This window comes from Chiloscyllium plagiosum, chromosome 20, assembly GCF_004010195.1.
Source record: "Chiloscyllium plagiosum isolate BGI_BamShark_2017 chromosome 20, ASM401019v2, whole genome shotgun sequence".
Lineage (NCBI taxonomy): Eukaryota > Metazoa > Chordata > Chondrichthyes > Orectolobiformes > Hemiscylliidae > Chiloscyllium > Chiloscyllium plagiosum.
The window spans coordinates 1,949,546-1,959,798 of record NC_057729.1 but is presented as its reverse complement, the minus strand read 5'-3'; the positions used below and the strand labels follow the sequence as shown (position 1 = coordinate 1,959,798).

The window sequence follows — 10,253 nt, the reverse complement described above, 5'->3', positions numbered from 1 at the left end:
CCACTCACCCACCCACTCACCCACCCACTCACCCACCCACTCACCCACCCACTCACCCACCCACTCACCCACCCACTCACCCACCCACTCACCCACCCACTCACCCACCCACTCACCCACCCACTCACCCACCCACTCACCCACCCACTCACCCACCCACTCACCCACCCACTCACCCACCCACTCACCCACCCACTCACCCACCCACTCACCCACCCACTCACCCACCCACTCACCCACCCACTCACCCACCCACTCACCCACCCACTCACCCACCCACTCACCCACCCACTCACCCACCCACTCACCCACCCACTCACCCACCCACTCACCCACCCACTCACCCACCCACTCACCCACCCACTCACCCACCCACTCACCCACCCACTCACCCACCCACTCACCCACCCACTCACCCACCCACTCACACATCCACTTACCCACCCACTTACTCAGAATAGAATTAAAGAATTTAAAGCTGGACATGTTTCAAAGTGGTGAATCTTGTTGATGTTGTTACTCAGAGGAAATTGGCTGGACTCACACTGGGACCATGAAGTGTTAGCATTTAGTGATTGCCAGTCCCACTAATGCACTGCCACTGCCTTGTCCTGCCTCCTAACCTCCCCCATTCCCAAAATCCTGGTCAATCACTGAGTGATAGACCCTCCACTGGGTTTCATTGGGACACCAAACCCATGGAAAACCACCAGCTGCCAGGTTGGTAACAGAAATGGAAACGTGACCAGGATCAGTCCTGACGTCTGGTTCCAAACTCCAGGTTCTCACCTCAAACAGGAAAGTTCAGCCTCTGTGTCCAATCCGTTCCATGACAATGCTACAATCAAGACAGACAATGGACCTGCACCACACTGGCACCAAACCCAAGCATTTATGATCATTAATACGTGGAAAATCATATTCATTCTTCACCACAGCACCCTAGTAACTAGGGAAACCCATTGTCTTTTGCTGTGGTTCAATCTTTGAACGAAATGTCACACAAGTTATCTGCTCCCCTGTTGGCCTTTATTGAACTACAGGAAGGAAGACATCTTTCTAACATTGCACCGAGCTGGTGTTAAAAGCATCCCATTTCGAAGGAAGGACATACAGAGGAGGCAGCAAACTTAAGGTTCATGAGATTGGTCCCTGGGGTTAGAGGATGGTCTAATGACGAGAGGTTGAACTGATATTCACTGGTGTTTAGATGAACAGAGGCAAACTAATTCGAAGGGTATAAGATTCTGAAAGGGGTGAATTGGGACTGTGCTGAGAAAGTGCCAGGATAAGGGGCTGATTGTTTAGAATTGCGATGAAGAGTCATTTCTACACACAGTTGGAATTCTCTTTTTTAGTTATTCACCTTGTGGGATGTGGACATCACTGGCTGGGCCAGCATTTATTGCTTGTCCCTAGTTGCCCCTTGAGCAGCTGGTGGTGAGCTGCCATCTTGAATACTGCCAGTCCATGTGCTGTGAGTTGACCCACAATGCCCTTAGGGAGGTGAATTAACTGTACAGAGACCAGTATCCCGTTACCAAGTCACCCTTTATTTACTTGAGCACAGTATACTGGCTATGGCCAGCCAGCCCAGAGTCAGTCCCTGAACTGAGGAGATTCTAAATCTCCTGATTATATATTTTTTTAGGAGATTCTAATGTCCTTTTTTTTAACAATCGCATTCCCACGCTACTGCCAAACAGTGGCAGTGCTAATCTCCTGGGTTTTGTTTTCTGTCAGTTGAGGAGATTCTAATCTCCTGGTTAATGTCCTGATTATTTTGGTCAGGCTTTCCTGGTTGGACCAGGTTAACAACCCCAGTCAAGAATCTTAGTCATCAAGATCCAACTAGTTCAGTAACTACAGGAGAAATTTGCAGGAGTTTGACAGAGCGAAAGACTGGTGATATATTTCAAAGTCAGGGCTTGGAGGTGAGGCTATTCTCATGTATCTGCTGTCCTTGTCCTTCTAGATGGGAGTGGTCATGGGTTTGGAAGGTGCTGTCTGAGGATCTTTGGTGAATTTCTGCAGTGCATCTTGTAGAGAGTACACACTGCTGCTACTGAGCGTCGGGGGTGGAGGGAGCAGAGGCTTGTGGATGTAGTACCAGTCGGGTGGATTGCTTTGTCCCGGATGGTATCAAACTTCTTGAGTGTCGTTGGGGCTGCAGTCACCCAGGCAAGTAGGGGGAGTATTCCATGACACTCCTGCCTTCTGCCTTGTAGATAGTGGACAGGCTTTGGGGAGTCAGGAGGTGAGTTACACGTCATTCTGCGCTTCATTAATGCAAATTTCCAATAAAGCGGTTGATGAATTGGGGACACTGTTTCTAAAGCGCAAACTTTTAAAGCATGTGTTGCCTCGAACATGATTACAGCGCCAACACGTTATAGATTTTTCTATATCGCGGGGTCACACAAGAACGCAACCATCACCTTATGGAAGAACTAGCTGTACTTGCCACAGTATTCCTAGCCTCTGACTACTCTTGTAGCCACTGTGTTTATGTGGTGAGTCCAGTTTAGCTTCTGGTAAATGGTAACCCCTAGGATATTGATAGTGGAGAATTCAATGGTGGTAACACATTTAAATGTCAATGGGGCAGTGGTTAGATCGTCTCTTATTGGAGATCGTCATTTCCTGGCATTTGTGTGGCATTAATGTTACTTGGCACGTGTCAGCCCAAGCCTGGATACTGTCCAGATCTTGTTGCATTTGGACACGGACTGCTCCAGGATCTGAGGAATCGTGAACGGTGCTGAACATTGTGCAATCGTGAGTGAACATCTCCACATCTGACCTCATAATGGTGGGAAGGTCATTGATGAAGGAGCTGAAGATGGTTGGGCCTAGGACACTACCCTGAGGAACTCCTGCAGAGATGTCCTGGAGCTGAGACGACTGACCTCCAGCAACCACAACCATCTTCCTATGTGTCAGGTCTGACTCCAACCAGTAGAAATTTTCCCCCCCCCTCCCCGATTCCCACTGACTCCAGTGTTGTCCCTACCCCAGACACGTGTGGCTGCCTCAGTGGGGAATGGGTGGGCTAAGCCAGTTTTGATTTTTAAGGGAAGCAAAGTTCATCTGAGACTTAGTGGTCGAGACTGCAGTGTGACCGTCCATCCTCCCCCCCCCCCCCCCCCACCCCCCCGGCTCTCCCCCACTCCCTTGCCCCTCCTGTCTCTGCACTCCCCCCTCCAGCTGTCCTGCTGAAGCTCTCTTTCCTGGTTGGCCAGGGGATATAGGAAGTGCAGTGTTACCTTTGGAGTGAGGTAGGGCAGCCATCATTGTGCTGGGGCCCTGGGTCTCCTGAAGATGTTATCAGAGATGTATCCACTGATTGGCCTTTCCCTGCATCCCAACCGTCTTCATTCCGGCTCAATCCGTTGGGTTCCTCAGAGATATGCTCACTGCCAGTGGTGGGCGACAGATGCTGTTCCTCTCCCAGGACCCTCACTGGGTCCAAGCTCACGTCGATGGGTTTGTCTGGGTGACAATCCCCAGGAAGCTCTCTCATTGGCTCCAAGTTCACGTCAATGGGTTTCTCTGGACTGCACTCCTCAGGAAGGCCTGGCCCATGTGGAGTCTGGGAACCTTCCAGCTCCTGAAGCTGTGAATTGTCGGCTCCAGGTGGGAGCACTCCCTGTCGTAGGGAGTCCTCAATGTTTGCTGCAAGTGTAGTCCCTGCACTCTCGAGATTCTGACCTGTCTCTTCCCCGACACTTCCCCACAGTCTATGGCTCGGTTTTAAACTCTCCTGTTCAGGTGAGATACCTGCATTGGAAAAACACAAGGCACAGCATTGAGGCACCTTGCTCACCCACAATTCCCAACGTAGCTTCGTCAATAAACTCAACTTCCACTGCATTCAACCCCTTCCACACAGCCTGTGAAATTCAAAAGAGAGCACAATGTCTTTGAAGAGTAAACCTCATGAGATAATCACAGTGTGATAGCAAATCAATGGTTGGAGACACTGCATACTGACATTTTAACATTGGTGCTGAAGACTTGTGCTCCTGAACTTGCACGTTCCCCAGTCAAGCTGTCCCTGTACAGTTTCAACACTGGCGTCTATCTGACGATGTGGAAAATTGCCCTGTACATACAAAGCAGGACAAATCCAACCTGGCCAATTACCGTCCCATCAGTCTACTCTCAATTATCAATAAAGTGATGGAAGGTGTCATCAACAGTGCTATCAAGCAGCACCTTCTCATTATTGGTAGAAGTGCCTTCAGTTTCCCAGGACTTTAGAAATCTTTTGTTCTAACTCTCAGGTCAGAGGCTAAGAATACTGCAGCATGGAACTCACCTCCTGACTCCCCAAAACCTGTCTATTATCTACAAGTTGCAAGTCAGGAGTGTGATGGAATATTCCCCACTTGCCTGGATGGGTGCAGTTCCAACAACACTCAAGAAGCTCAACACTGTCCAGGACAAAGCAGCCCTCTTGATTGGAACCACATCCACAAGCATCCAATCCCTCCATCAGTAGCAGCAGTGTGTACTGTCTATAAGATGCACTGCAGAAATTCACCAAAGATCCAGGTCCAGATCAGGTCCCACGGTAGCTGAGTGGTTAGTGTTGCTGCCTCAGCCAGGTTCGATTCCACCCTCAGCTGACTATCTGCCTGGATCATTTTGATTTACATTCCCTCGGTGCCCACATGGGTTTCTCCAGGTGCTCTGGTTTCCTCCCATAGTCCAAAGATGTGCAGGTTAGCTGGATTGGCAATGTAAAAGTCAGGGTTACAGGGATAGGGTTGGGAGGTGGGTCTAGGTGGGATGGTCTTCAGAGAGTTGGTGTGGACACGATGAACCATACGGCCTTCTTGCACTCTTTAGGTGTTCTATGGTCCTCAGACAGCACCTTCTAAACCCATGACCCCTTCCATCTAGAAGGACAATGGTGACAGATACACGGGAACACCGGTCCCTGCAAGTTCCCCATCAAGTCACCCACCCTCCTGACTTGGAAATATATCTCCGTTCCTTTAGCGTCACTCGGTCAACAAGCTGGAATTCCCTCCCTAAGATCATTGTGGATCAACCCACAGCACATGAACAGCAGCGGTTCCAGAAGGCAGCTCACCCTCACCTTCTCAAGGGCAACTAGGGATGGGTAATAAATGCTGGCCCAGTCTGGGACACCCATGTCTCAGGAGTTAATCAAAAGGATCAAACTGATAGATTTAAACAATGAAGAGACAGTACAGTAACCATGTAATTCCTGGGAGTTTGGACAGTCAGAGTCACATTTAACATATGAAGTGGAACAGTTGGTTATATTGAGAGAAGATAAGACAACTGGTCAGTGCAGAGTTCAAAATGGGAAGCCAGATCTTTCAGGACAGCTTTTATGAATAATGGCTACCTCAAAGAGTGTGAAAATTTCAGCACAATAATTGATACTGGATCTACCATCAAGTTGAAATCTAAGACTGATCATAGAATCCCTACAGTGTGGAAACAGGTTCTTCGGCCCAACAAGTCCACACCAACCCTCTGAAGAATAGCCCACTCAGCCCCATTCCCCTATCCTATATTTACCCCTGCCCAATGCACCTAATCTACACATCCCTGAACACTACGGGCAATTTGGCATGGTCAACCCACCAAATCTGCACATCTTTGGACTGTGGGAGGAAACCGGAGCACCCGGACGAAACCCACACAGACACGGGGAGAATGTGCAAACTCCACACAGACAGTCGCCTGAGACTGTAATTGAACCCGGGTACCTGGTAGTAATGCTAACCACTGATACATTGTGCTGCCCCCATCAGTTTTTCTAAACTAGAGATGATAGCGTAACTATGTAGAATAAAGACTGAAATCAGCTCGAAACTGATGAACTGGAGAGTGAGCTTGAGTGAGTATTCCTGATGAAATGGGGAGTGAGTGATCCTGATGAAATGGGGAGTGAGTGATCCTGATTAAATGGGGAGTGAGTGTTTCAGTTGTTGGGAATGGATATTGACATTTCTAAAGTGATCACATGGATCTGGTTTTAAATATGGATTTATCCAATGTTTGTTTTACAAAACCCATTGATAGCTTCAACAGGGGTGATATTCTGTTGACAATCTGAGGGAACATGCTCACATTATAGTGAGTGACTGAATCTCCCTGATTTCAGTGGAGTGTTGGTCAGAGTTTTAAGCAATGAAGGTTTTGTTCAGGAGGAGATGGGAAGGTTATTGCCTGTGGTTGGGGTTTCCATAATGAGAGAACATGACATTATCATTATCATACAGAGAATGAGGAAGGAGAGGAGCCAACCAATCTTTCACAGTGAGCAATTGGGATAGATTTCCCCAGGGAATGATTGCACCTGAATCCTCTAAATGCTTTCTGGGCTGGTCAGATCAGTATTTGAAGCAGGAGGGGTTATAAGAGGACAGGGCAGTGGGCTAGGTTTGGATTGCTGTCATAGAGTCAGCCCCAGTACGATGGGCTGAAGGGCCTGTCCCTATGCAGTGATTCTATAACATTACACTCTCACTAGTCTCGAGCTTGCATGGACCATCCAGGAGACAGCGAGATCTACAGAGGCTGGAGATCAGAGTGGAGAGTGTGGTGCTGGAAAAGTACAGCAGGTCAGGCAGCATCCGAGGAGCAGGAGAATCGACGTTTCGGACCAGAGCCCTTCAGGAAACCCTTCTGATGACAGGTTCTGGCCTGAAACGTCGATTTTTCTGCTCCTCGGTGGCTGCCTGACCTGCTGTGCCTTTCCAGCGACACACTCTGGACACTCCAGGTTTGCACTGGGAGAGAGTGGTTAGGGTAGGGTGAGTTGGTTGCCTGGGTATACATCTGGTAAATCCTGGTATGTGGCACCTCAGCCAGTCTGTGGCACTGGGTAACGGGTGCTTGAGGTGGTCCATTACCAATAATCCTCCTCTGTCTCTATCTCAGCCTTGGGTCTGTCTGGTGATTAGTGATAGAGGATACTCTGCTGGAGAGAGTCTATGGAAGAGGCTGCTCTACGATAACAAGGAGGTTGATTCCTGATGAAGGGCTTTTGCCCGAAACGTCGATTTCGAAGCTCCTTGGATGCTGCCTGGACTGCTGTGCTCTTCCAGCACCACTGATCCAGAATGCAATCAGTACAACGCCATTCCGTCAGCTCGTATTTCAAGTACCTTATGGAGCTGCTACAAATCCATCAGCTCCCTCTGAAAGCTCGTGGAGAACTCCCTGTCCCCGCCCACAGACTGTGTGTGACATCAGCAACATGGCTGGAGCCAGGGGAACACGAGCATTAACCCCTTGATCTGAGACAACAGATTTCAGCGATTAATTCCACAGGCTGCGATTACCTTGGCCTTGTGATTCTCCCTTGGCTGCTGTTTCGTTTCGGGTTTCCATTTTTCCTCACTGAACAGGGAATGAGAAAGAGAAACCATCAGTTCCCATCAGGGCAAGGATCTTGCTTCAAACATGTGCAGAGAGTCGTACAGCACGGAATCTGACCCTGTCCATGCCAAACACAATCCCAAACTAAACTACTCCCACCTGCTTGTGCTTGGCTCAGATCCCTCCAAACATTTCTTATTCATGAACTTATCCAAATTTCTTTGGAATGTTGTAACCACCCACATTCCACTTGGGAGTTCATTGCACACACGTACTGCCCCCATGTTTTTTTAAAATCTTTCTCCTCCCACTTTAAAAACACGTTCCCTGGTCTTGACATCCCCCACCCTCTGGAAAGACCATCTCTCATTCACCTTATCTATATCCCTCATGATTTTATAAACCTCGATAAGGTCTTCCCTTGATCTCTTACACTCCAGTCAAAGAAGTCTCAGCCTATCCATCATCTCTTTATAAGTCAAACCCTTCAGTTCTGGTAACATCTTGATAAATCTCTTCTGAACCCTCTCCAGCTTCATAATATCTTTCCTATAACAAGGCGACTAGAACAGGACGCAATATTCCAGAAGAAGCCTCAGCAATGTCTGTGTGTTACTTACATATTTGTAAAGTGACATTAAACAATAGTTTACCATTGCTGCCTCATTACACATACAGTCTTTATTTAAGCTATTAATCTCATATCAAACTGCCTGGCAGTTACTGAAATGGGTCTGGAATCCAGGATTGGGGGCACACATCAGGATGAAGAGCTTCTGCCCGAAATGTCGATTTTCCTGCTCCTCGGATGCTGCCTGACCTGCTGTGCTTTTCCAGCACCACTCTAATCTTGACTCTAATCTCCAGCATCTGCAGTACCCACCCTCCGCCTAGTTCCTGAAATGGGTTTGGAATCCGGGAATAGGAGCACATCCGGCTGATTTAAACCTCAAATGTCCCTGTTCCAACAATGACAGGGTCATGTAAATCCAAGCTTCAGACCAGAGCACTGGTACTGCCTCTCCTGTTTTACATCCCAATCCAGGAACGATCTGAGGGGAGGATGTAGCCCTGCCTGACTCCAGATTTGATTAGGGAACTTTCGGAATTTGAGCTGCTCGGTTAGACCATGCTAGCGACACCTTGTGAGGAGCCTGGAACCCGAAAGATGATTCCCTCCTCAAAGCCCATGTGCAGAGCCGTCCTGGGCCATCACTTTTGGAGATGGGGTTGACTCTTACCTGCCCCCTCTGGGAAATTAAGGATGAGCCAATAAATGCTGACCGGTCCAGTGATGCCCTCTTACTGTGAATGAATAATATTAAAAACCCCCGGTGGGCATTAGCCACCGCCAATGCCACACAGGACAGATTCAGCAGCTTGTCTGGATCTGGAACGGTACTCTCGCTCACTCTCGCGCCGAACATCACTGAGGGTGAAGTATCTCTCAACGTTCACCTGGATCACGTCCCATCAATGAAATAGTGTCTCTATGAGTGGTTTCCACCTGCATACGACTCTAGAATTATAGCAATAGTTTATTCTTATCTGTCCTCTGAAACAGAACGAAGGAATCAAACTGCCACATGGGACTTGCCACATAAACATAGTTCAGTTTGTGAGAAGATTTGTAGCATTTCACAGGAGGCTCCCAAGCACTGAGGACGTCACCTAGACAGGGGACGAGACGTCTGCAACACAAATTCATAGTTCAGTTTGTGAGAAGATTTGTAGCTCGGGTGCTCATTGTTGTGATTCTGTTCGCCGAGCTGGGAATTTGTGTTGCAGACGTCTCGTCCCCTGTCTAGGTGACGTCCTCAGTGCTTGGGAGCCTCCTGTGAAGCGCTACAAATCTTCTCACAAACTTTGAACACCTACGGGCGAGAGACGCTAAGACAAGCCAGGAAATGGGAATCCTGTGCCAACCGCCTAAGCGCCACATACGAAATAAGCGCTTCACAGGAGGCTCCCAAGCTCTGAGGATGTCACCTAGACAGGGGACGAAACGTCTGCAAATCAAATTCCCAGCTCGGCGAACAGAACCACAACAACATAAACATAGTGGCTACAAGTGCAGGTCAGAGACTAGGAGTACTGCAACTTATCTCCTGACTCCCCAAAGCCACTTACAAGGCACAAGTCAGGAGGGTGATGGAATATACCCTACTTACCTGGATGAGAGCTGCTCCAACAACACCCAAGAAACATGACAATATTTAGTACAAAGCATCCATCTGATCAACATCCTCAGGCATCCACTCCTTCCACCACCGATGCTCAGTAGCCGCAGTATATATTGTCTACAAGAAGTTCATCAAAGATCCTCAAACAGCACCTTCCAAACCCACAATCACTTCCGTCTAGAAGGACAAAGGCAGCAGATACATGGGGTCACCACCACCTTCAGGTTCCCCTCCCAGCCACTCACCATCCTGACTTGGAAACATTTCGTTGTTCCTTCACTGTCACTGGGTCAAAATCCTGGAATTCCTTCCCTAAGGGTAGAGCGGGTCTACCCACAGCAGGTGGGCTGCAGTGGTTCAAGATGGCAGCTCACCACCACCTTCTCAAGGGGCAACTAGGGACAGGCAATAAATGCTGGCCCAGCCAGCAATACCCACATCATGATTAAAAGTAAACGTGTGCGCGGTCGTTTAACTGGCATGAATATATAGTTTGAAATATCAGTGAGGAGTTCTCAGCTGCAATGCAGAAGAGGGGATTTGTCCCCAGTGGCTGAAATCTAAAGCCAAAGGTTACCTTGTTTCAGTTTTTCTGGGCTCTGTCTCAGCTGGTTTGGGTAAGCTGAGGAGGAGAGTAATGTTGTGGGAGTGCCCGTCTCAGCTGTGGGGAATGTGACTGGCTTCCATAACCCTGTTGAGCTG

The 10,253-nt window shown here is 48.6% G+C and overlaps 1 protein-coding gene across 1 annotated transcript in view; it reads left to right on the top strand.

The window, feature by feature from the left end:
- The window catches only part of LOC122559940 (deoxynucleotidyltransferase terminal-interacting protein 1), a 39,743-nt gene extending 32,458 nt beyond the window's left edge, over positions 1-7,285 (top strand). The window contains exons 12-13 of the mRNA XM_043710049.1: positions 4,322-4,363; positions 7,095-7,285. Of these exons, the coding sequence (XP_043565984.1) occupies positions 4,322-4,363; positions 7,095-7,285 (233 nt within the window). The remainder of the gene's footprint in view (positions 1-4,321; positions 4,364-7,094) is intronic.
- Positions 7,286-10,253: the final 2,968 nt, after the last annotated feature.